Source organism: Melospiza melodia, chromosome 15 (assembly GCF_035770615.1).
Source record: "Melospiza melodia melodia isolate bMelMel2 chromosome 15, bMelMel2.pri, whole genome shotgun sequence".
Classification (NCBI taxonomy): Eukaryota; Metazoa; Chordata; class Aves; order Passeriformes; family Passerellidae; genus Melospiza; species Melospiza melodia.
In genome coordinates this window covers 13085918-13109497 of record NC_086208.1, presented here as the reverse complement: position 1 = coordinate 13109497, position 23580 = coordinate 13085918, and the positions used below count along the sequence as shown (strand labels likewise).

Here is a 23580-nt window from a genome sequence, read left to right as displayed (position 1 = left end):
CTATTTTTCCCTATGTGAGAGCAAGCGCAGTGCCTGATCTTTCAGCTGCTGGCAGAAGAAACACAAATCAGCTCCTGTGGCCAGGACAGTGACATCTGTGAGCCTTGAGTGTACAAAAGCACTGCTCACCTGACCTCACAGCTCTCCACTGTGTGATTTATTGCCTACAGCCCAAGGGAGGGACTGTGCAGGGTGACTGGGACTGGTGCCATGCTGGGGCAGCTGGACTGGGTGCTCTGTGGGACACAATGGCCCTCATCTGTAATTTATTGGCCATTGTGAATTAGCTGTTAGATCCACTTCAGAGCTCCTTCCTGCCTTGCTCAGTCACTCAGCTGCCAGCTCTGCTGTGCTGCTCTGTGTCTCCCCATCACAGCAAGCTCCTGGCTGACAATTTGTCACAGGAGTGCTGAGCAGCCACAGGCACCTCCCAAGAGCTGTGACTGTCCCAGTGCAAACCCCAGAGGCAGCAATGTGATACTCCTGTCTCTGTGGGTGAGGTTTTTTTTCCCCCTTGTTCTGTTTCCACAAGCTGCAGTTGCTCTGCCTCCCAGGCAAGCTGTGCTGTTGTGTTTGCACTGGCCTGATGCTTGCAGGGTTGTCACACGTGCTTTCCCTGGGATGGCTCCAGGTACAGAAAGGAGCCAAAGGAGGTGGAGAAGTGCCTTTTGCTCTGTCTCCTGCACAGCCTCAGGCTTCAGGACTCTCCGTGCATGGACTCAGCAAGCAGCTGAGGCTGGAGCAAACATCTAACCCCAGGCAGGCCCTGTCCTGTTTGGTTTGAGCCTGAGCCAGTGCCCTGCTGAATGTGGCTCTTGTCAGCCCCTCCACCTCAGCCAGCCCTGGGTAGGGGGGCTGATCTGGATGATGAAAAGGACTCACATGGGACTGGGAGGGGGGACAGGACCCACTGTGGGAGCAGGCTCAGGGAGAATGTAACCTTGACAGAGACCAGGAGCTTGTTCCTCTCTGAGCCCTGCTGCTGGCCAAGGGAGGAGATGGTCTGGGAATGGGTGTCCAATTTACTCTTTGGAGGAGATGCCTGGTTCATGAACCAGAACAGACTCTGGACAGGGACAGCTACCCATGCCTCCCTCCTCCCCACCTGAGCAAGCTGTAATTAGTGTCAGGTGCAGCTGGTTTGCTGCACAGGTACCATCCTCTGCCCTCCATGGTGACTTTTGGCAGGGCTTCCCTGAATGAGCTCCCTTTCACAGTGCAGTGCTGGGAGAAACAGCTGTGCTGAGGCTTTTGAAGGATTTAGGAGGGTATATTCTTGTCTTTCAATTGTTTTGTGATTGAAATAATCTCCTAGTCCCAATGGCTCCTGCAGGTTCTGTTCTCCTCCCTGCCCAAGCAGGAATTGGGCAGAGACAGCTCCACCTGGGACCCTGCTTGGGTTTTTGTTTGCATCTGTTTTCTCTTCCCTGGTTAGAACAGATAAGGAAGAACTGGGGGCCCTTTCTCAGGCAAGAAAAGGACTTGATCTGGAATGCAGGGAGGATGGAGATGGGCAGTGCCTTGGTCCTGGTGCCAAAGTGCAGTCAGTGATGAGGGCACTGGGGTCTCCTGCCAAACACTGGTCTCCTTAGAACCACCAACACAGCCAGCACCCAGAAAGCTGTGCCCCTGCTCCTCACCATGAGGCACCAGAGCTCTGCTTTAAACACTTTATTTCTCCCTCACTGTAGCCCTCCCTTCCCAGAGCAGACACTCTCCTGTCCTCCCCTTGCAGCTCCAGGAAAGGCTGTGGGAGAGGGCTGGTGGCCTCCTTTCTCCAGTAGCTCCAGAGGGAAGGATGCTGTGCCTGGGAGGCACAGCCCTGTGCCTGGAGTGGGGACAGGAGGGACGGGCATGGAGCAGCACACCCAGGCTGCTGCAGCACGAACAGTCACTCGAGCAACGCTACAGGAGGGAGGTGGTGGGGTTAGAGGGCCACCTCTGGTGCTGTGGGACAGGGGAGGCAGCAGGCTCCTGCTTTAGAGAGCTGTGTCCTCAGACTCGATGCGAGGCCCAAAGAGCTTCTCTGCAGTTGCTTTGCCATCGTACTTGGGCAGGTTGCCACCAAAGTCTGCTGGCAAGATGTCAGCATCGATCTCCTGGTAGAAGGATTCCAGCTCCTCGCCGTGCACAAAGACCTGGGGGAGATGGGAGTGACCCTCAGCAGAGGACCAGGACAGCTCTTCCCAGCTGCTCTGTTCCACCCAAGGAGGTGCCTTTGCCTGCAGGTCCCTTTCCCACACTCACCCTCTCCAGCAGTTTGCTCTTCAGGAAGGGTTTCACCACGTTGTAGGTGGTGGTGAAGTACCAAGGCTGGTGGATGAAGTGGACGGCCTTGAACCGCGCTGGGAAGGAGTCCTGGGATCCCAAACCCAGACACAGATGGTTACAGATCTTACCCTTGCTCAGGAGGGTAACCCTAACCCTAACCCTAACCCTAACCCCGATCTGAGCAGGCAGCAATGGATACACCAGCACTGGCACCATATCCCCTTCTCTGTTCTGACCCAGAGGATCAACCACCCCCACCTCAGGAGCACCAGGGAGCTGAAGAACCTCCCAGACTGCTCCCACCTCATGAGAAGGACCTTCCCTGGGAAGAGCCAAGTGTCTTTGGCATTTGGTCCACGGGCAGAAATGCTGGAGTGCCTGTGTCTCCACTCAGCCTGCAGCAGGCTGGGCTGAGAGGCTCATGAGGAAAGCCCTCCAGGCCATGCCCTAGGATGCTGCAAGGAGTGGGAGCACTGCTTCTGGTCAGGCATTTGAGAAGGCAGGGAGATGGAGTGGGGAAATTTTTGCAGGGTTAAGCCAATTAGCTGGCAAGGCAGGGAAAGGGTGGTGGGGAACAGCCTCTCCACAATGTTTTCACATTGTTCCAGCACGGTGGCAATCCCAAACCCTGCTAGCCCTGCCTCTGAGCTCCCTGCTTGCCCAGGGTCCCCTCTGCCACTGCTGGGTGCAGACTTTGCCACCTCACCTGCAGCATGTCCACCATCTTCTTGAGCTCAGAGGGTTTGATCCCTGATGCCTGCTGCATGGTGAAGCCCTTGAAGTTCTCAATGATGCAGAACCCATTGATCTGGGTCTCTTCATTCTCCAGCAGCTTCTCCAAGATAATACAATAGGCACGAAGGATCTAATGGAGAGGAGAGACAGCAGGGTCTTGTATGAGGTCTCACCTGCCATAGACCTAGGGGGTACTCAGGAGGAGTCCCATGGAGGGTTATCCAGGGTCTGTTGGACTCCAGCCTGCTTGTCACAGCCAGCCCCCAGATTTCAGAGCAGGGACAGGGTGAACACATTCTCTTTTCAAGTCACGAGCATCAGATCTGGATCAGTGATACACTGAGACCAGTTTCAGAGCTGAGCAGGAAAGGAAACTGGGAGAAGATTTGAAGACCTCTTTGCCAAGAAGCCCTTCCCATGCCCTGTGCCTCAGTTTCCTCCTCTGGCCCTGATTTAATGGTGTGGTGCCTTTCTTCTGCCCATGTTACAGAGGCTGGGGGATGCACCCATTAATTTGGTATCTTGCACTGCATCCTTTGGGGTGGACCATGCTCTCCCAGGCTCCCTCAAGGGATAAATGCAAAGGGCTGCAGATTTACTTCCACCTGTATGGCTGGACAGATGCACATGTATGTGTAAGGATGCTGTGCTCACAGTGAGTGTGTGTAAGGATGCTCTGTGTGTGTGTGTAAGGATGCTCTGTGTGTGTAAGGATGCTGTGCTCACAGTGTGTGTGTAAGGATGCTCAGTGTGTGTGTGTAAGGAGGCTGTGCTCAGTGTGTATGTAAGGATGCTCAATGTGCGTGTGTGTAAGGATGCTCTGTGTGTGTTTAAGGATGCTCTGTGTGTGTTTAAGGATGCTCAGTGTGTGTGTGTGTAAGGATGCTCTGTGTGTGTAAGGATGCTGTGCTCACAGTGTGTGTAAGGATGCTCTGTGTGTGTGTGTGTGTGTGTAAGGATGCTCAGTGTGTGTGTAAGGATGCTCTGTGTGTGTGTAAGGATGCTCTGTGTGTGTGTGTAAGGATGTTGTGCTCACAGGTCCCAGCAGGAAAAGCCCAAAAGCAGCACCGCAGCTGTGGGAGCAGCCTCCGATCTGGGCTCACCTCATCGAAGGTGATCTCCTCGTAGTCCCAGTTCTCGATGTTGAAGAGCATCACCACGCGGCCGTACTTGTCCCTGCTGGCCAGGATGCCGGGGTAGCCCGCCTCGATGGTGCTGCGCACCGCCTCGGGGCTCAGGTTGTCAAACAGCTCGGGGTACTGCTGCCGGAAATTCACGTAGCCTGCAGAGGCAAAAATTGGGAGCACTGGCTGCTTGCCCAGCCTCGGGAAGCTGGGGGAGCTGCCAGAGATGGGATGGGCTGGTGATGGTGAGATGTCAGAGCCCAGAGCTGTGGAAAGCTCTGCCTGTGGCACACGTGGGTCAGGTCTCCTCCAGCAAAGGGGGAAAGAGGGAAAGCAGAGAGGGAAAGCGAAGAGGGAAAGCAAAGGGGGAAAGAGAAACTCAGCAGCAGACCAGCCCCAGCATGCTTGGTGCAATCCCTCCCCTTGCCAGGAGCTTCCCACACCCGCTTTCTCTCCAACACCTTAAAAAGCAGATAAAGTAATTTCCCCCTCATTTCCCTTCTCCTTTTCCTCCCTGTTTGGGTGAAAACCCCCATCTACCCTCTCTTGGCACCCTGCAGGCACAACACAAGGAATTTAATCCTGGGAAAATGCAGGCAAACAAAACAGCTCGTCGGAGAGCCAGCGCTGATAATTACAACTCATTATCCCCTAAGCTGACACAAAGAAGAGCAGAGCTGGAGCCAGGCAGGTTCCAGCCAGCAGCCAGCCTCTGGGCTGCCCTTCTGCTCCCCCTCCACCCCTCTGGGTCACTCCCAGGGTGAGGAGAGGGTGCCACAAGCACCCCAGCCTGTCCCCAGACCTGGGGGTGCCCATGGGGTGAAAAGATCCCCAGGCACCGTGCGCAGGAGCATCAGGAGGGTGCAGAGCTGGCTCCTTACAGGGGTGCAGAGGGAGGAGTGTAGGGCATGTACAGGGCATGGGTCTCTCAAGGGGATGCAGCTCAAGCCAGCTGGGTTTGCTGCGTGAGCAAAACCATCACCAAATGTGAGAGTTTTTTTCTGTTTTGTTTGGGTAAATTTGCAAGGAATGGGACTGTCCTGGTGCTGCAGGATGCCTGGTGTCACCCTCATTTATTTCCTCCCCCATCCCAACTCCTTCCAAGCCCCTCAACCTGACGTTTTCTATTCATCCCCTCTCTTCAAACCCTGACTTTTTCTATTTACCCCCTCTCTTAATTCCCTTCCCATATCAGGGTCCTGCTCGGCCAGCACAGCCCAGTCTGGGCTAGGAGGCACCAGCACAGGACTGTGAGCTGCTGGGGGATGTGTACCCTCATTCTCACCCAGCATCAAAGCCCAGGAGCCCTCCCCACCTTTCAGCAGGTCACAGGCTCTGTTCCCTCCCCACCTTTCAGCAGGTCACAGGCTCTGTTCCCTCCCCACCTTTCAGCAGGTCACAGGCTCTGTGCCCTCCCCACCTTTCAGCAGGTCACAGGCTCTGTGCCCTCCCCACCTTTCAGCAGGTCACAGGCTCTGTGCCCTCCCCACCTTTCAGCAGGTCACAGGCTCTGTTCCCTCCCCACCTTTCAGCAGGTCATAGGCTCTGTTCCCTCCCCACCTTTCAGCAGGTCACAGGCTCTGTTCCCTCCCCACCTTTCAGCAGGTCATGGGCTCTGTGCCCTCCCCACCTTTCAGCAGGTCACAGGCTCTGTGCCCTCCCCACCTTTCAGCAGGTCATAGGCTCTGTGCACGTCGAACTTGCGGGCGCGGATGAAGCGGAGCAGGAAGGAGTCGTCCCTCTCCTGCACCTTCTCGGCCACCTTCTGGCAAACATCCTCACCGCCCGCCCGCTCCTGCACCAGCTCCCGCAGCGCCTTCACCGCCACCTCCCGCTTCTCCTCCGTCTCGTTCAGCTCGTCCTTTGCCTGGGGGGAGCAGAGAGGGCACCCAGTGATGGGCACGCGTGCTGAAACACCCCGGGGGTGTCACAGACATCTTTTATGAAAAATCCTTTCCTTAGAATTTTTCCTCCTGAGAAACCTCAAAAAACAAAATGTAAACGATGATTATCTGCTGATGTAGAATGCAACAAGTAAATCTGTAATTAATCTCATGCAGTTGTTTCTAATTAATAACCAATCACAGTCAGCTAACTCAGACTCTCAGTCCAAGTGACAAGCCTTTGTTATAATTCCTTTTTTTTCTATTCTTAGCTAGCCTTCTGATGAAATCCTTTCTTCTATTCTTTTAGTATAATTTTAATATATCATAAAATAATAAATCAAGCCTTCTAAAACTTAGAGTCAGATCTTCATCTCTTCCCTCATCCTCAGACCCCTGTGAACACTGTCACATGGGGGTCCTGAAGGTACTCAAAAACTGGGGGAGGACAGTCAAGCTCCTTGCAGCATCCCAGCACAGGGAGGGCAAGGTCACTGAATCCCCAACCTGGAGATATTTTGGTAAGTGCATCTCCCCTTCACTGCCACCTCCCTCTTCTCCTCTGTCTCATTCAGCTTGTCCTTTGCCTGGGAGGAGCAGAGAGGGGAACCAGTGATGGGCACACATGCTGAAACACCCCGGGGGTCGTGGAGGCACCCGAAAACTGGGGGAGGACAGTAAAGCTCCTTGCAGCATCCCAGCACAGGGAGGGCAGGTTCACTCCATCCCCAGCCTGGAGACATTTTGGTGAGTGCAAGAGACAGCAGAAAGTCTCCTCTGTCCCCTGAGGAGCAGGAGCTGCACCTTCCCCCCGTTCCCCACAGCTGCCTCACCTTCTGCAGGGTGTGTGGGGGGATCTTCTCGCACTTCCCGAAGACGGGCCCGTGGTCCTTGGTGGTGAGGCGCTCCAGCTTGGAGCGCAGCGCCTGCTCCTCCTCCGACACGATGCGGAACGTGCCCGTCTGCGGGGAGGAGAGGCTGTGGGGGCTCCCCAGACAGCCCCCAGCCCCCTGCCCCACCTGGGAGCTCTGGGCAAGGGGAGAGGCTCCACACAAGGGGGTGCAGTGGGTTAGGGATGGGCTGTGTGCTGCTTGGACCGAGGTGCACCCTGTGCACCCCATGCCAGCGCTGCAGGGAGGGCATGGTCAGGGCACAGAGGATGGGGCAGCGTGGGGATGGTACTCACAACTGCAGACATGCTGTCCTCTGTCTTCTGTCGGCAGCAGGACACTGGCAGAGGGAAGGAGGAATCAGCATGGATCCAAATGGTCTCCACAGCCTCCCTTATGCCCCATTTCCTGACATATTGCACAAATGGGGGCAGAAGTGGGGGTCCAGAGGAGACCCCCAACCTTCCTCATCTCCATCACCTACTGCCTGCATTTCTGCCTACCTGAGGAGGCCAAGCAGCCTGAAGAAACACCAGGGATGTTTGCAAAAGCAGCTTAAAAATCTGTGTGTTGATCATCTGATACTTCATATGTTTTTCTCAGTCTGCCTTTCCTCTTTTGGCTGGGGGTATCTCAGCCTGCCCTCACCCAGGTAGTCTCAGACCACCTTCCCATTGGCAGAGACAAGCATCCAAATTTGGCCAGGCAGCCAGCTCATCCTTTTATTTCTACTACCAAAATAAATAATATTATCAAAATAAATACTCATCCTCAAAGTATTTCCCAAACTCTCAAGTCTCACTGCTCCACCAGCTGCAAGGCTGGACTGCAAACCTCTCAGCATCTTTCCAATGCAGTCTGGGTGAAACACCTTGTTCCCATCCACGAGGAGGAGGAGGGCTGCCTTCATCCTGCCTCCAGCACCTACCCCTGCCTGGCTGTAGCCCCAGCTCCAAGCCCAGGCTGTGTGAGCGATGCTTGGCTCCAGCTCACCCATTTCCCAGGGCCATCCTCTTTCCCTCAACCTCCTGGGGAAGGGACAGGCATCAAAACCAATTCAAGCTCTGGACATGCCAGGTTGAGTGAGGTTGATGGTCTTCAACGCTGTTCTTCCAGTTGAAAAATGTCCTGGGTACTCACCAGGAGGAGCAGAAGTGTCCTGAGCAGGTGAGTGCACAGAGCTGAGGTGGGAGCAGGGGTGGCGAGGCCGGAGTGGAGCAGGAGGGAGCCGGGCGAAAGCTTTGTAGAGTCACCGGGTTGGGATTAGACCGTCACAAGGCATCAACTCACTGCAGCTTTGCAATTAAGTCAGCCCAGCCCAGGAAAGAAACCCCATTAAAACATTACAAAAGGCAGCTGAGGAGAGAGAAGGAGGGAGCCGGGGCTCCACGGCCAGCGGGAGCGTGCGTGGGGAGGCGGGCTGGATGCCGGGCCCGATTAACAAAGTATAAAAGCTCCTTGTTGTGTAACTCGCTCATTAGCACGGGGCAGGGGCAGAGGCAGGGGGTGGGCAGCCTGCCATCCCGGCCGCTCCCCGGGGTGAGCAGGACAGGTCTGTTCCCCAGCTCCTGCCCCACAAACCCTGGCAAGGCCCTTCTGTGAGTTCGGCTGTGCGGGCAGGGTCTGGCTGCGGGGATGGGTCTGTGGCAGAGGATGCTCCTGAGGCTCTCCAGTTCCTCCCCTATGGGGCCTCCCAAACCAGCATCCATACAAGGCCCCTTTCAGCTTTTATAAAAAAAAGGCACAGATAAAATCTCTACAATGCCCTCAAGTGATTGACTGCTCGGAGCTCTGGGAGCTGGAGATGCCACAGACCCATAAGGGAGGGGAGCCCCAGGATGTGGGAGAAACGAAGTTCAGCCCACATGTGGGTGCAGCAGGATGGCAAAATGGCTTTTCTGGGATGCCCCAGCATGCTGAAGCTACACAGGGCAGGAGAGCCCTTGCAGCCTTAATTCTTTGGGTCAAGGGTTGTGGGATCTGTGAGAAGATGTGGAGAGGATGGAGCGGTGCTCAAGCCCAGGAGAGGAGCTTGGCCAGGCTCTTACCATGGTGGGGATTTTGGGGAGGTGGCAGGGCCGGGCTAAGCACCAGAGCAGGGCTGAAAGGGCTTACACAAGGCATGTTTTGTAATGCCCCTGGGATTTAGGGATTTGGTTTCCACACAGGGCTGTCCTGCAAGCAGAGCTGAGACCCCAATGTGAGGGAGGGAGGAGGAGGAAGGCACGAGACTCCAGATGAAAGGCTGGGGTGCTGCTGAGGGAAAATTCGGACCTGTGCCAAACCCCTGAGCAATGCCACTGCAGCCTGAGGCAGCGTGCGCTGCTCTTCAGAGGAGACCCCCAAGCCTCCCATCCCCTTCCCACAGCCCTGGTGCAAGGCTCAGCTTCCTCCTACAGTTCATTGGACCTTTGTGTGCAGCTCAGTGCAAAATAGTGCATAACAGGGGTACATCATCCCAAATATACCAAATAATCCTCTGTTGGGGTGCCAGAGAGAACCTGTGATCTCTGGGGCACCTGGGCATCCCGGCCAGCATGGTCATCACAGGTGAAATAGTTTTGCAGACACATGTACAACCTCTGGCATCACAAAGCGAGCGTTTTGTCCTGGGTAAAGGGGTCTCAAGGGGGACCCACCCTGATGTGCTGTGACAGAGCCCTAAGTGCACATCTCCCTTCCAGGTCTGGTTATCCCCCTGCCCACAGCCCCATGTCAAACCCTCAGCACATCAACTCCTGCTCCACGTGAGCACAGGGCTTGTGAAATATCCCACACTGTGCTGGCTTGGGATCCTTTGGCCAAATCCTGCTGCTTAGAGGCAGGCTACACCTCCTGGTACGCTCAAGGCCACCCCGCATGTCCCCCGGAATTAAGGGGTTTACTCAAACGTATCCGAACCCCACGTGGGTGTGTGAAAAATGCCAATCACTTGTTTTTAAAGTTTTAAAAGTTTAATGGTAATTAAATGGTTATAAAAATAGCAATACAATTAGAGTAATAATAACTAGGACAATTTGAATTAGGACAATATGAGACAATAGAAACAAAGAGTTAGGGTCAGTCCGGGTACCTTTTTCTGGGCAGCACAAGCCTCAAAATGACACTCGTTAACAGAGGATTAACCCTTAAAAGCAACAGCCTGTTACATATTCATACACCTCATACACGATGCATAAATTCCATTAAAATACAGGATTCTGTCTGGTCAACTTCTTCCTCTGAATGCTGACAGTGCCTTCTAGGCGGGAAGATGTTCCTTTCTTCTGATAAGACGGCAATAAATTCTTTTTCTCTGAAAGATTCAGGTGTCCTGTGGCCGCCATTTCGCTGCAAGTCCTTTCTTTAAAAGTATCTTACACAGCATAGTGTCTATTTTAACATATTGGTTTTATAACTCAAAACTATATTTAACACACCGCTTAAGAGAATTAACACAGCATTACTTTCTAACACAATATATATAATATTAATTTTAATATTTGGCGAAAAGCCAATCATAAAATATGCATTTTTCACACCTAGGACGAGCCTGCTTGGGCAGGGAGGCCGGACCAGGCGAGGCAGGGCGGACCCGCGCGGTGACACAGCGACACTCCCCCCGCTGGACTCGAACCCGCGGCCCCTCGGGCGGGCAGCGCGCCGGGGGCGGGCGCTGTTCCCCGGGTGACGCGCGGCCACTTCCGGGCGGGAATTTCGGGGCCCGGAGCCGCGGCCCGGCGGTCCCGGTGTTTCCCGAGCCCATGGCGCAGCGCATCCTGTCGCTGGCGGCCGAGGAGGGCCCCGAGCGGCTGCAGGAGGCCCTGCAGAGCCTGGCGGAGGGCGAGGTGGGTGCGCGGTGCCCGCGGGCCGGGCGGGAGCGGGGGTGCTCCCCAAGCGGGGGCTCACAGCGTCCCCTTGCCTTGCAGCTGGGCGACATGGTGACCAGGCAGGCCCTGAAGGGCAGGGAGACGGCGGCTCTGCTCAGAGGGATCTTCAAAGGTGGGTGATGTGTGGGCTGAGCTCGGGGGGCTGCGGGCCCAGCCCCGCTGGGGGCCGGTGGGTGCAGCACACGGGAAAGTGCTCAGCAGCACAGGGAATTGTCACTTCTGGTAAGAAACCCGCTGGTCAGGGCTGTCACAGGGAAGCACGACATCCAAAATACATGCATAGAGATCGCAAACTGGGCTGGAGTTGTGAAGACCCCGTGGTAAGTGCGGTTTGCTTTTGAGAGCCCTTGCAGTAGCACTGAGCTGGCCAGGGGAGAACTAATTGCCCAGCTGGCTCTTCTCAAAGTTTTGACATTTCCTAATCTCTGGCTGCAGGCTGAGTGAACCACAGGATGTGGTAATAGGGTGGCCGACTCTTTTATCCAAGTATCTTGTTTCCTGTTCTCTGGGATTTTTTGTTTATTTTGCCAGATAGGTAAAATAGGAAGTTGCAGCCAGGTGACAGTTTATCCCTGCTGATTTCCTGTCGTTTCACAACATGTTACTTGCATAACTTTTCTCCCCACTCTTTTGTCCCTTTTTTGCTCGCTGTAAGGCTCCCCCTGTTCCCAGAGAAGTGGTGTCCTCAGGAGACTCCAGGTTTACAAGCACTGCATCCCACTAGTGGAGTCAGGGGACCTGCATCTGGGCAAGGTGTCTGAAATCATAGGACTGCTGATGCTGGAGGTAAAACTCCTTTGGGCTGGCTTTCCCGGGCTCTGCTTGTATAATTTAATATGTAAATTGAGATACTTCACTAAGCCACTGAGGAAAGTTAGTTGTATCCTTTCCATGGATCTTCCCTGGACTAAATTAGCTTGTATTGCAATTGGCTCAGTGAACTTGATTATCTTTGGATATTTAATCCTAGGCTCAAAACTCTAAACCTATAATCACATAATCTTGATTTATTGCTCTGTTCTGTAAAGAACAGTACAAACCAGAGATCTCAGGGCTGAATATTTCTTTAAAGGGAGCATTTCCCTATAAGAAATTCTGTCTTCTGCTGGGTTTTGGTGACAGTTTGGATGTGTATGTGGAATTCTGTGTACTGCCTCAGGCTCTCTCCTGTTGTATGTTCTGCCAGGCCCGCCAGCTGCCAGGCCATGCATTAGCAGAGCTTGCCAGCCTGTTTGTGGATGTCATTAAAGGGGGCAGCCTGACCAATGGGAAATCCTTGGAGCTGTTTTCCACTGTTCTCACAGCCCTGGCCAGTTCAAAGGAGAACTTGGCTTATGGGAAAGGTAACCCCTATCAGCTCCTTCTCTGCAGCTTGTCCTCCCTTCCTCTGCAATCAGCTCCTAAGACTTGTGCTTTTTCAGGTGAACTGAATGGGGAAGAGTTTAAGAAACAGCTGATAAATACCCTCTGCTCCAGCAAGTATGTATGTCTGGCAGGTCTTGATTTCATGGCAAAATGTTGTGTTTCACATTGTGCTTGGAAAAAGGCATCACCATGGGCTGTGTGTCCTGTCATCCTTGAATCTGTGCCCTCTGTGACAGTGTCTTCTCCAGCTGGGAAAGCAAGGGAGCAGCCTGTTCCCAGAGCTTGTGAGACTGCTGCATGAACTGGTCTCAGGAAGTGCTTGTTTTTATTCCTTTTCTGTTATTAAGGGGGCTGGGGCAGTTCAGAACTCTGGAAATGTGGGTTGTTGGATTGGTGCTGATGATTCCTGGTGGAAATCTGCCTTCTAATTTTTGTATTAGAATGTAACAGGGAAGTGGTGCCATTGAATAATTGTGTAGGAGGGGAGAGCTAAATGATAATCCAGTTTGTTCTCAATCTTCCAACATATCTTTGTTTTGCCAGGTGGGATCCTCGGTGTGTAATACATCTTGCCAACATGTTCAGGTAATTCTTTTTCTCTTCAACATCAACTTGTGCCATGGTTCTGTCTGTGTCCTATTTCATAAGCAGTTTGGGGCAAGTACAAATAGGAGCTCTGACCATGCCAGGAAAAGCACCATGGATGGTTGGTCAGTGAGCATCCACACCTCATTTGGATGCAAAACACATCTGGGCATGGCATCGTGGTTTTTATTCCATGTGTGTGTGAGTCTTGGCAAATAAATTTATGAAAAAAAAATAATCTTTGATTCAACAGGGATATTCCACTATCAGGAGAGGAGCTGCAGTTTGTGGTGGAAAAGGTCCTTAGGATGTTCTCCAAATTAGACCTGCAGGAAATTCCCCCTCTGGTTTATCAGCTGCTGCTGCTTTCTGCAAAGGTAAAAGCTCATGGGAGCTGGATTTCCCTCAGGTTTAGTCTAACAGAAAGAAAATGTCCAGAGTGATCTGTAGTCTGGATTTTGGCAGGGATTCTGATTGTTCCCATGCTGTAGGGACACTACAGAACATCAGTTAGGTTTTGTTTCCTCTAACTCCCTCTAGCCTGAAGAAATTGACTGCTCAGAGAAAGATGGGATCTTGGTCTTCTTTGTGGGAAAAGAAGCAAACCTTTGGGAAATAGGGGATGAGCACAGAGCTAGCAGACAGCAGAGAGGATTGGTTTGTTTTTAGTGTAGTTTTGCTCAGTCTCTGTGATCTGCATGATACAGTAATAGCTCATGCACTGTGATTGTCTGCTGGGCTGTAGTCTGACTTGTACTGGGAATGTGTCATCTCCTGTGCTCTTCTCCAGAGCAGAGACTGCCAGGGACATCTCTGCCCTTTGACAGGGTGATATGGCTCTTTGCCTTGCTTTATTTGTGACCAAGTCAATGCCAAAATGATCCAAAGACAAATTTTATGTATGTTATAGAGGGTCATTTGGGTCCACTGGCCAAAATGTATTGTTAGATTTAAAGTTAGGAATTTGAAAGCCTTCCCAATTGATTAAAGCATAAAGGATCCTTTCTAATTAATAACAACTTAAAAAAAAAAAAAGAAAAAAAGACAATCAGAATGCCTGAGAGCTTGAGTTTCTTCCAGCTATTCTATAATGCAGTCAAAAGAAATAAGTGCAGTCAAAAGAAATATGAAAACTGGAAATCTGGAAATGAGCCATAGAGGAGTGCTCACCTGCCTTAGCAATTTATGGAGGGAAATGAAGGATACCCTGAGATTTGTGATAGGTGTGGGAATTGAGTATTGTTCTCTGGGGTACTGCAGGCCCTGCAATGGCTTATTGTAGTGTCCTGGCTTGCAGGGCAGTAAGAAGACTGTTTTGGAAGGAATCATCAGTTTTTTCAATCAGCTGGATAAGAGACAGAAGGAAGAACAGAGAGTTCCAGAGTAAGTTCTTGCTCTGTCACCCCTCTCTTTACTGCCTGGGTATTTGTAGTCACACTGCTCCTGCCCAGGGCTCCTTGAATTTGAACACTTAAACCTTGTACCAGAACATCCTTCTTGATCCACAAGGAATGATTTCTGTCTTTTATTTTCTGGTAAAACTTACAGGTCAGTGGACCTTGAGGTGGCCACAACGCCCCTGGACCAGCTCCGCCACGTGGAAGGCACCGTTATCCTCCACATTGTTTCTGTCATCAACCTGGACCAGGACCTGGGTGAGGAGCTAATTAAACATCTGAAGGTATGGCAAAGATGGAGCAGCCACTGTTCTGGTTTAAAAACTTAATTTATTATCTGGACAAGGGATTTAATAATTTTTATGATTGCAGTCATGTTCTCTTTAGCGAGTGCTGTGATATCTTTGAAGAGACGTGTGCCTGATGGCTGCCTGAATTTCCAGGGTGTTTCAGTAAAGATAACAAGTTTTCTCACTGCTCCTTGCTGTTTCCCAGACTGAGCAACAGAAGGACCCTGGTAGAGCCCTGTGTCCCTTCAGTGTGGCTCTTCTGCTGTCAGTTGCTGTAAAACACAGACTGCAAGAGCAGGTATGTGCTTGATAAGCTTGCAGAGGGCTTCCATGGGGATGCACTCTGCACTCCCTGTCAAGGAAAGGAAGCATGGTTAGGTCAGAGTCCCATCAGAATTAGGCTTAAAATGGTTTCAGGATGCTCATGGGTAGGCAGTTAGATCACTGGTATGCTGTACTTTACTGAACACTGTAAAAGACCCCAGAGCAATATCATAATTTTCCAGAGCAGTGATTCCTGTGGGTTGGTATTGTAGGATGAGAAGAAAAGCAGTTTATTTTTCTAATGTTTTGGCTCTGTGGTGGCCACATGAAGAGCATCTGGCAGCAAGTCACCCTCCTTGAGGCACTTAATGAGACTGGTGTATTTGTCCTGACAAAGAAATGAGTTAAGATTTTTGGCAGGCTGTAGGGGAACTTGTGTCTGGCTGGTGCTCTTACTGGAACATACCCAAGACTATACAGGTCCCATTTCAAAGATCATTTCCTCACACGTAATGATTTTATGTTCCAGATATTTGATTTCTTGAAAGCATCAATCACAAGAAGCTGCAAGGACCTGCAGTTCCTTCAGGCCTCCAAGTTTCTGCAGGATTTGTTTCCTCAACAATATGATATAACTGCTGTCATTCTGGAAGTGGTGAAAAATAGGTGAGTTGTGCTGCCACGTGCTGCAGAACATTCAATGGGCTTTAGAAGTGGGGAGAGTTTCAGCTTTGTTAAAACACTCTGGGGTGCTAAATACTTCTGACCATGTGCTGGTAGGGATCAGTGTCAAAATCCAAAGGTTTTATCCCAGTTTTATATTAGCAAATTAAAAAAAACAACAACAACGTGAGGCCTGTATAAATCTGCTCCTTCTACCTCAAATCTCAGGCTCTGGTGGTACAAAGGACTAAACTGATCAGGGCCTAATCTGCAGTGTGAGTCATGCTGCTGGCTGTAGTTTGTGTTCTGATCAAGGGATGAGGAGTAGGTTCACTGTTTAATCTGGTTTACTGGTTAGTCCTTTAAACATCCTGTGGGATCGCTCTGGTCTGTCACCACTTGTCCTTTAGTTTGATGGGAGGCATTCCTCTTCTCTTTTTCTCCAACTTCTTGACATCAGTAGGGTACCTGTGCATCCCACCTGTAGCCTGCTGTTATGTTCAGGTCAGACCTGAGGGCACATCATTCCCAAGGGTGAGGAAGCCTTTGGGCTGGAAAGGAATTCTGATGGAGAACCAAGACTGTAGAGATGTGCTGAGTACCTGTTCCTCAGCCTAAGGACACTCACAGGCTTGTGAAGGCTGTCATCTTCCCTGCTGTCATCAAGTGTCTCTCACTGCTGCTTTGGACCCTGGAATGACTGCAGAAGATTTTACCTCAGCTCTAATCCAAACTTTCTATGACTAAGTTGTTTCTTTCCTCATGCATTTCATGTTTTCCTCAGTGCATTTGGTTGGGACCATGTTACTCAAGGCCTGGTGGATCTTGGCTTCAGCCTAATGGAATCCTATGAACCCAAAAAGCCCTTTGGAGGAAAAGCTGCTGATAACAGTTATGGCCTTTCAAAAATGCCAGCCCAGCAGGCTTGCAGACTGGGAGCAAGTATCCTGCTGGAAACGTTTAAGGTAATGTAGGTTTTGGAGAAGGTTTTTTTGGTGGGAGGAAAACAACTCTGTTCTTATGCTGTCCTGGTAAATGGTGTCAAAACCTTGCCTGCTATATCCATTGTGAGTGTTTTGCAAACAATACTAGATTTTGTCTCCTATTTGACCCTTTCCAGCCATCCTCATGAAGACCTAATTCTAATCTGTTCCAGCTGTCATGATACTTGTGTAATCCCTATTATTATAAACTGCATTACACTTTCCAAGAAATTGCAGAGGTAGAGAAATTCAGAGGTACAAATAAAATCTGACAAGGTGGGATTGAAATCCATTCATCTTGACCAAACTGGTGAATTTTGATCCCATAGATGATTGGAACCATTATGTTCTGAGTGTACTGTGTGTGCCTTGATGTGCTGGTTCTGATTGTCCTGGGATGAAATCTTAATCAATCTGTGTGAATTTAGCTGAAAGGGGACTTCTGGTGACCATCCTTGCTTACCTCTCAGATCTGGATTTGCTTTGTACTGTGCAATGCCTGTGATGTGAAGTAGAGGAATATCTTAAGGTTTTGATTTTTATTTATTGTTCTTCTTCATTCAGGTTCATGAGCCCATCAGAAGTGATATTCTTGAGCAGGTCCTGAACAGAGTCCTCACAAAAGCAGCATCTCCTGTCAGCCACTTCATAGGTAACAGAAAAGAGAGAGAAATGTGCTCTGCTCTGTGGACAGTCACAACACAGCTCCTCAAAACTCATTATAGAATCACAGAACTGGGTTTGGGTTGGATGGGACCTTTGAAGGTCATCTAGTCCACTGCCTTGTAATGAGCATGGAGATCTTCCACTAGACCAGGTTACTCAGAGCCTCACCCAACCTAACCTTGAATGTTTCCAGGGATGGGACATCTACCACCTCTCTGGGCAACCTGTGCTAATGTTTCACCACCTTCACTGTAAAAAATTTCTTATTTATATCCACTTTGAATCTACCTTCTTTTAGTTTAAAACTATTATCTCTATTCTTATCACAAAGTTACTCATAAAAAGTCTGTCCCCATCTTATAAAGCCCATTTGTATACCAAAAGGCTACAACAAGGTCTCCCCAAAGTTGGCTTATCCAGGCTGACCAACCCCAATTCTCAGCCCATCTCAATAGCAGAGGTGCTTCAGCCCTCTGAGCATTTTTGTGCCCCTCTGGACCTGCTCCAGCAGGTCTCTGTCCTGCTTGTGCTGAGAACCCCAGAGCTGTGCTCCAAGGGGGCTCTCACCAAAGTGGAATAGGGGGGACAATTCCCTCCCTCAGCCTGCTGGCCAAGCTGCTTTTGATGCAGCCCAGGATGTGATTTGGTTTCTGAAGCACCTGCTGAAGTGACCTGAAGCCAAGAAAATCAGTTGTTCCTACTCCTCTGACTGAGGTATCAGCTGCATCAGATTGCCTTGTATTCATCACAGGTGAAAAATATGTTTGCAGGCAGTTGCCATGGAACAGCTGACGCACAAAAAATCAGAATCATCAGTCAGTTGCCTGTTCCACGTTCCCAGCCTTGCCTTCTCCTCGTCCTTGGGCTTGGGAGCCACTGGGCTGCTGGGATGTCAGTGCTGCAGCCTCTTCCCTTGCATCTCAGTGCCCTCTGGTGGGTGAGGCCCTTCAGCTGGGCTGGGAGCGTTTTTAGTGCTTGGTGTCTGCAGCAGACTCGGTTTGTCAGTGACCTCTGTGTGCCATGGAAGGTCTTTGATTAGTCTGTAATTGTTAGCTCTACAGACATCTTCTGCTCAGGCTTTTCTGGCCCCTTGGCATCAGCTGTTCTTTTTGTCCTTTTATTTTTCAGACTTGCTGTCCAACATTGTTGTGTCTGCTCCTCTCGTGCTTCAGACTTCATCCTCCAAAGTCACAGAGACCTTTGACAATTTGTCCTTTCTGCCCATTGACACAGTGCAAGGCCTTCTCCGGGCAGTACAGGTAAAACTTTGCATTTCTCCATGGATCTCCTTGCTCATTCAGTTCCAGTGACAGCTCTGGGCCACAATTACATGCATGATCTGATAACCCTCATGAAATCAGCCTTCATTCTCTGCTGTGGGTTGTTTGGTGTAGCATGGAACTGTTCTTCAAGCATGGATTTGCATGTGCCCTCTAGCAAAAAGCATATGGTGTGGTCTGGCACAGGACCAAAACTGCTCTGTGCTGACCTTTCATCTGGAAGATGCCCAGATGCTGCACCCTGTAGAAAACTAAGTCCACAGTGTGTAGCTGAACAGCTGTAGCTGTCACATTGATTTTTTCTCCTTCCAAGCTCCATGTCAGTGTTCCTCTTTGCCTGGGCTGAGGTACTGCCCTGGTGTTTTAGCTTTCACCTGTTTTGTCCAACCTGGGAATAACAGTTATTTTCCTAAGCCCTTGCACTGTGTCCTCACTGACCTGCTAAGGTGTCTCACTGCCACGGCTCTATGGGTTTTCTTGTCTATTTTAAAATGTTTTGGTCTTCCTACTGTACTGATGACAGTACTGGAAATGCAGGGCCAGATGGGCCTGAGGAAGATGAGCTCATATGCCCCAAGGACTTGGCATGCCTTAGTGCTTTTCTCTCCAAAGGTTATTTTCCTTTCCAGCCTCTGCTCAAAGTCAGCATGTCAGTGAGGGACTCCCTGATCCTTGTTCTCCAAAAAGCTATCTTTTCCAGGTAAGCTGGGGAGAGAATTCTTTGAAAAAAATTCTACAATTCATTTATGGTTTTGGAGCAGAAGTATTTTTTATTTTGAGCTGTCTTCTTATAATGTTCTTCCCATAACTGGATAGTGACATCTCCTGTCCCTTTAGCCTGAAATTGTGGTACAGTCACAGCTCCACTGAATGGTAACAAAAATCCCAATCCCCATCTGAATGAATGGGCTCTGCAAGTTCAGAAAGCTGTTGGGAACTCCAAATACATAGGCAAAATTAAAACCAATTCCAACATGTGTGTAACACAGCTAAATACATCCAGGGAGGGTCTGGGAGGAGCCACTGATCAAAATGCTGAGCTGCCACCTTCCCTCTGATCTCTTACAAGGTGTTGTCTTGGTCATGCTTGGAGCAAACCCTCCTGCTGTGGCTATAGACTGGATTTTGTTGGCCACTGTCTGCCTGGTTATGAATGTAGAATTCAAAATTCAGGATTATTTTTCAAAGCAAGGGACTTGGTCTTGGGAAAGACTTGGTGTTTCTGTGAGTAAAGCAAACCACCAGGTTTTTATTAGGAATTTTCCAACTCTGAGGTCTGTGATACTCTCCCAGCTTTCAAGGGATATTTAATACTTGGGTCTTGGCCTGGGCTTTTCATGAATGTTAGCATTGTAAGACAGAAAGGAGTTTGAATATTTTGAGAGTGTAGAGCAGAGGGAGTTTTCAGCAAACTGCCCAGCTTTGACTGTTTGGGACTGCACTGCTCTTTTGGGAAATACAGTTGTACGGGGCCCAGTCACACACACACCCAGTATTTGTGGCCTTTTTTTCATTGCTGAGTTGATATTTTATGTGCTTCTGAGCTTCTTGCTTCCACATTTCCTTACATAACCCTCTTTCCTGTCCCAATTCCCAGGCAGCTCGATGCTCGTAAAGCTGCAGTCGCTGGTTTTTTGCTCCTGTTAAGAAATTTTAAGGTTCTGGGCAGCTTGTCCTCTTCCCAGTGCAGCCAGGCCATTGGTGCCTCTCAGGTGAGTGCTGTTCTGCAGTCCCATGTGAGACAGTCTGTCTAATAGCCACTGTTTGAAACAACTCAAAAGGGAAGTGTTGCCCCAGAATGGAAATACAGCTTTAGTGAGGATTACTGCTGGAAATCCAGCAAGGATTTCCTTCCTGTAAGGAAAGCTTTAGGAAGTGCAATGTGCAAAGAGAAGCTGGCCTAGAGATGTTGCTTTTCAGAGCCATTCTCTCTCACAGCACCAGTGCTCTGGGGAGCATTCCCACTGCTCTATGGCAGTGATGAGGAGCCTGGCAGCACAAGGACTATCTCAGTGATTGTTCAGGGGCCAGACCCTTATCACCTTGCTCCTGTGTTGTGATACTGTAACCAGTATAACGTGACTAATGTTCCTTCTCAGGTCCAGGCAGATGTTCATGCCTGCTATAATTCTGCAGCTAATGAGGCCTTCTGCCTAGAAATCCTGGGCAGCCTGAGGCGATGTTTGAGCCAGCAAGCAGACGTTCGACTCATGTTATATGAGGTAAACATGGTTTCTTCTGTCTCTTAAACAGCCACAAGCTCTTCTGTGGTCTGATTCTTCTCTAGCCTCAGGTAAATAGCAGCCATGTTACTGTGAAAAACAGGCTTTCAGCTCAGTTTTGTTCTTCATGGGACATGTGTAACATGTTTTCACTCCTTCTGTTGCTGTTTTTTTGACCGTTATGCACCCAAAGACACGTTGATGTATCTTCTTCAGCTCATGCATTGTTTAAGAGCAAAAATATGTCAAAGTCTGTCTTGCTGTGGTAGGGCCTAGGGAATGGGAAGGATGTTTGATGCCCTGTGAGGAGGAGTGGTATAACAGGCGCTGGGTAGATGTGGAGCTGTTGAGAGTAAATTATGGGCTCCAAAGAAAACCCTGTCTGGAGAGTATGGAGAAACTTCCTTAGAGACTGCAGCAGGGATGTGTCTTTTCTCCTTTTCCTTTCCAAGTTTTTATAGAAACTTGGCTGTCCTTAGGTCTGTTGTGATAGGCCTGTTATAAAGGGCCATTTTTGGGTGGATATCTTGGGTTGTGTTATAACCATGGGGTATCACCTTGAGGAAAAAAACCCTGTACCAGTCAGAGAGGTTTTGTTTTCTTCTTATCTTGGGTTGGATTGACCTTTGATGAGCTGCAAGTTCTGGGTGTATTCATCACTGTTGCTAGAAAACTTGTGCTTGCTTTATCCATCCACTGAGTTTTCTCAGTCTGCAGGATCTGTTGCCTCCTACAGTTTCCCCACTGGCTTGTTTTGCCTTTGAAGCAGGGTTTCACAGTTTGAAGTTGGATCTTGTGCTCGTGTTAAATAGCAGTGAAAGTCACTCTGGGCTTGATGCCACCGCTGCTAGGGAGATACAGCTTGTGAGAGGGCCCCTGTGAGGAAATTCATACTTTTTCTGATTCATACCTTCTTTCTGTGGTGCCTTTGCTTTGCCAGGTATGGAGTTTTGCACTGAGCACATTGTTACTTCCTCATGGTTCCTTGCGGTGCCAGAGTGTCGTGGCAGTCTGATGACGCCAGCTTCTTATGCCTGTGGTTCATTTTCTCTGCTGTGTCAGCCAACTTGTCCTTCCTTCCTGTCTCCAGGGTTTTTATGATGTCCTTCGCAGGAACTCCCAGCTGGCCAGCTCTATAATGGAAACACTTTTGTCCCAGGTAAAGTCCTGCTCCGTGGTGAGGCTGCAGAATTCTGCACTTCGACCAAAATGGCAAACAATTCAGGTTAAATATTGGGGAAATTGTTTTTCCTCACACTGGAAGCATGTTTGGGTGCTGTGACATTTCCCTAAGGAGGTGTTCAAACCCCTGCTACACTGAGAGAGCAGACTGGGTAAACATCTGGAGACAAATTTCCTGCCATCGGGTTGGAAGAGGAAGGATATCTTGGAGCTCTTTCCAACCCTTCAGTTCTTAGGTGCTGTGGAAAATGTGAGCCCAGAGAAGTTCTTTGTGCTCTCCCTGTTCCTTAGCAGTGCACAGCAGTTACCCTCCCATAGTTCCCCAAGGATATGTGCTGACACAGTAATTATTGTTGCTGTCTTCGCATCGGGAGAATACCCAAGTCCATGTAGGATCTGGGAGGATTAACTCATCCCCCAGCAGTGTTGCTCATGGCAACAAGACAATCACATTTCCTCAATCCATTGGACAGGCTGTGCTTTCTTTGAGACAAGTAATTTTCTTCCCTTTAATCATCCAAAGAGTTCATGCTGACTAATTCCAGCTTTCCCATGACAGTATAGGGTCTGGGAAAAGAACATGAACGGAGCCAAGATAGCTTTTGGGTAACAGAGGGCACTTAATAGTAAGTTGGTGTAAAGGTGTAAAATTTCATAGCATCATTCTGTATCTATAACTTTCTATAGCAGCAGCAGCTATTGATCCTCACTGTTTAAAGGAGGGATAACACTGCAGGTGGGGTGCAAGTGATGTCACTTGTTGAGGCAACAGAACAGCAAGTGGTCAGCTAATCTTGTTTTAGGGCACTGACGTGTCCTGGCTGAGCTACAGGAGCAACTTAAGAAGGGATTTTAATCACCAGTAGAGGAGATGACATGGCTCATGTACTTGTACAGTCCCCTTATCACAGTGCCAGGTTTTGCTCTCTATAATGGGGTACAAAGATGATTGTGCTCTGTTTTCAAACATCTTAAGAGGCTCAGTTACCAAGTAACTGGTTATTTTTATTTCTTGTTTTCTGTGACAGATAAAGCAATATTACCTGCCCCAGCCAGACCTCCTGCCTCCACTCAAACTGGAGGGATGTATTATGGCTCAGGGAGATCAAATCTTTCTGCAAGAACCACTGGTAAGAGCTGTATTGGTTGGCCACAGCTGCAAGCTCATCTGTTACTAGCATTTTAGTTGTCCTACATGAGCTGAATACCTTGTGCTTCTTCAGCCTCTTCTAGCCTGGAGCAATTCTTTTAATAGCAACAGAGCTGGGCATCTCACCCCTGCCTCAGGCTATTTATTTGAGCTCCCCAAGCATAGTGGTTGTGGGGACCTGTGTGAAAAATGCTCTAGGAATAGTGTTCTTCTGTTATCCTCCACTGAGTTCACCCTACGGGGTTTTTTCCCCCCTTTAACTTAATTCCACATAAAATAGTTGTGCAGTGTGTATGTGTGTGTAGCAGGGGAAAGAATTTGTCCTTTGGTTTTGCTCCTTTGAAATTGTTGGAGATGAAACCTCAATGATTTGTTGGATTTCCAAGGGAACAAATTCAAATTAATCATTTTGTTTTCCCCTAAGGAAACTTGTGTGCAGTAGCACACCCAGGAAGGGCACAGACACTTCAGCTAGAGTGAGAGTCCCTTTGGAAATTCCCTTCCCTTCTCCTTCAGTGCCTGTGGTGGCTGGGTGGAGAGAGCAGTGGGAGTTAATTCTTTACGTCCCAGCTAGAAAAGCTCAGGCACAGAGCACTGTCTGAAGCTGGAACTGAGCAGCTTTGTGTGAGATTACTGATCCCCTCAGTTTGGGAATCAGGCATATCCTCAAGGCTCAAGGCAGTTGCAAAGGCAGCCACAGCTCCTTACATCCCACCAGAACAGTGTGGCCCCTGCTGCCAGTGACCTCCACCTCAGAGGCT

General features: G+C 49.8%; 2 protein-coding genes across 2 annotated transcripts in view; one reads left to right on the top strand and one right to left on the bottom strand.

The window, feature by feature from the left end:
* Window positions 1-1670: 1670 nt before the first annotated feature.
* On the bottom strand, window positions 1671-8170 carry RLBP1 (retinaldehyde binding protein 1). Its single transcript, XM_063169220.1, has 8 exons — window positions 8044-8170; window positions 7200-7243; window positions 6847-6975; window positions 5796-5997; window positions 4110-4288; window positions 2978-3136; window positions 2248-2358; window positions 1671-2138 (listed from the first exon to the last, which is right to left on the bottom strand). Exons 2-8 carry the CDS (start codon window positions 7209-7211, stop codon window positions 1980-1982), a joined length of 951 nt encoding a protein of 316 aa, XP_063025290.1. The 5' UTR covers window positions 7212-7243; window positions 8044-8170; the 3' UTR covers window positions 1671-1979.
* Window positions 8171-10646: 2476 nt separating this feature from the next.
* The window catches only part of FANCI (FA complementation group I), a 24186-nt gene continuing 11252 nt past the window's right edge, over window positions 10647-23580 (top strand). Inside the window, exons 1-19 of the mRNA XM_063169853.1 lie at window positions 10647-10730; window positions 10812-10884; window positions 11428-11558; window positions 11959-12115; window positions 12194-12251; window positions 12681-12722; window positions 12976-13099; window positions 14020-14105; window positions 14271-14403; window positions 14615-14707; window positions 15203-15339; window positions 16121-16301; window positions 16884-16971; window positions 18114-18244; window positions 18895-18965; window positions 19863-19977; window positions 20365-20487; window positions 21578-21646; window positions 22698-22799. Of these exons, the coding sequence (XP_063025923.1) occupies window positions 10647-10730; window positions 10812-10884; window positions 11428-11558; window positions 11959-12115; window positions 12194-12251; window positions 12681-12722; window positions 12976-13099; window positions 14020-14105; window positions 14271-14403; window positions 14615-14707; window positions 15203-15339; window positions 16121-16301; window positions 16884-16971; window positions 18114-18244; window positions 18895-18965; window positions 19863-19977; window positions 20365-20487; window positions 21578-21646; window positions 22698-22799 (1998 nt within the window). The remainder of the gene's footprint in view (window positions 10731-10811; window positions 10885-11427; window positions 11559-11958; window positions 12116-12193; window positions 12252-12680; window positions 12723-12975; window positions 13100-14019; window positions 14106-14270; window positions 14404-14614; window positions 14708-15202; window positions 15340-16120; window positions 16302-16883; window positions 16972-18113; window positions 18245-18894; window positions 18966-19862; window positions 19978-20364; window positions 20488-21577; window positions 21647-22697; window positions 22800-23580) is intronic.

Bases quoted from the DNA above. Each gene is read 5' to 3' on its own strand.
- RLBP1 (XM_063169220.1), bottom strand. The intron at 5,998-6,846 runs GTGAGGCAGCTG...TGCTCCCCCCAG, and splicing joins CCCCACACACCCTGCAGAAG to GCAAAGGACGAGCTGAACGA. The intron at 3,137-4,109 runs GTGAGCCCAGAT...CCTCTCCATTAG, and splicing joins AGGAGATCACCTTCGATGAG to ATCCTTCGTGCCTATTGTAT.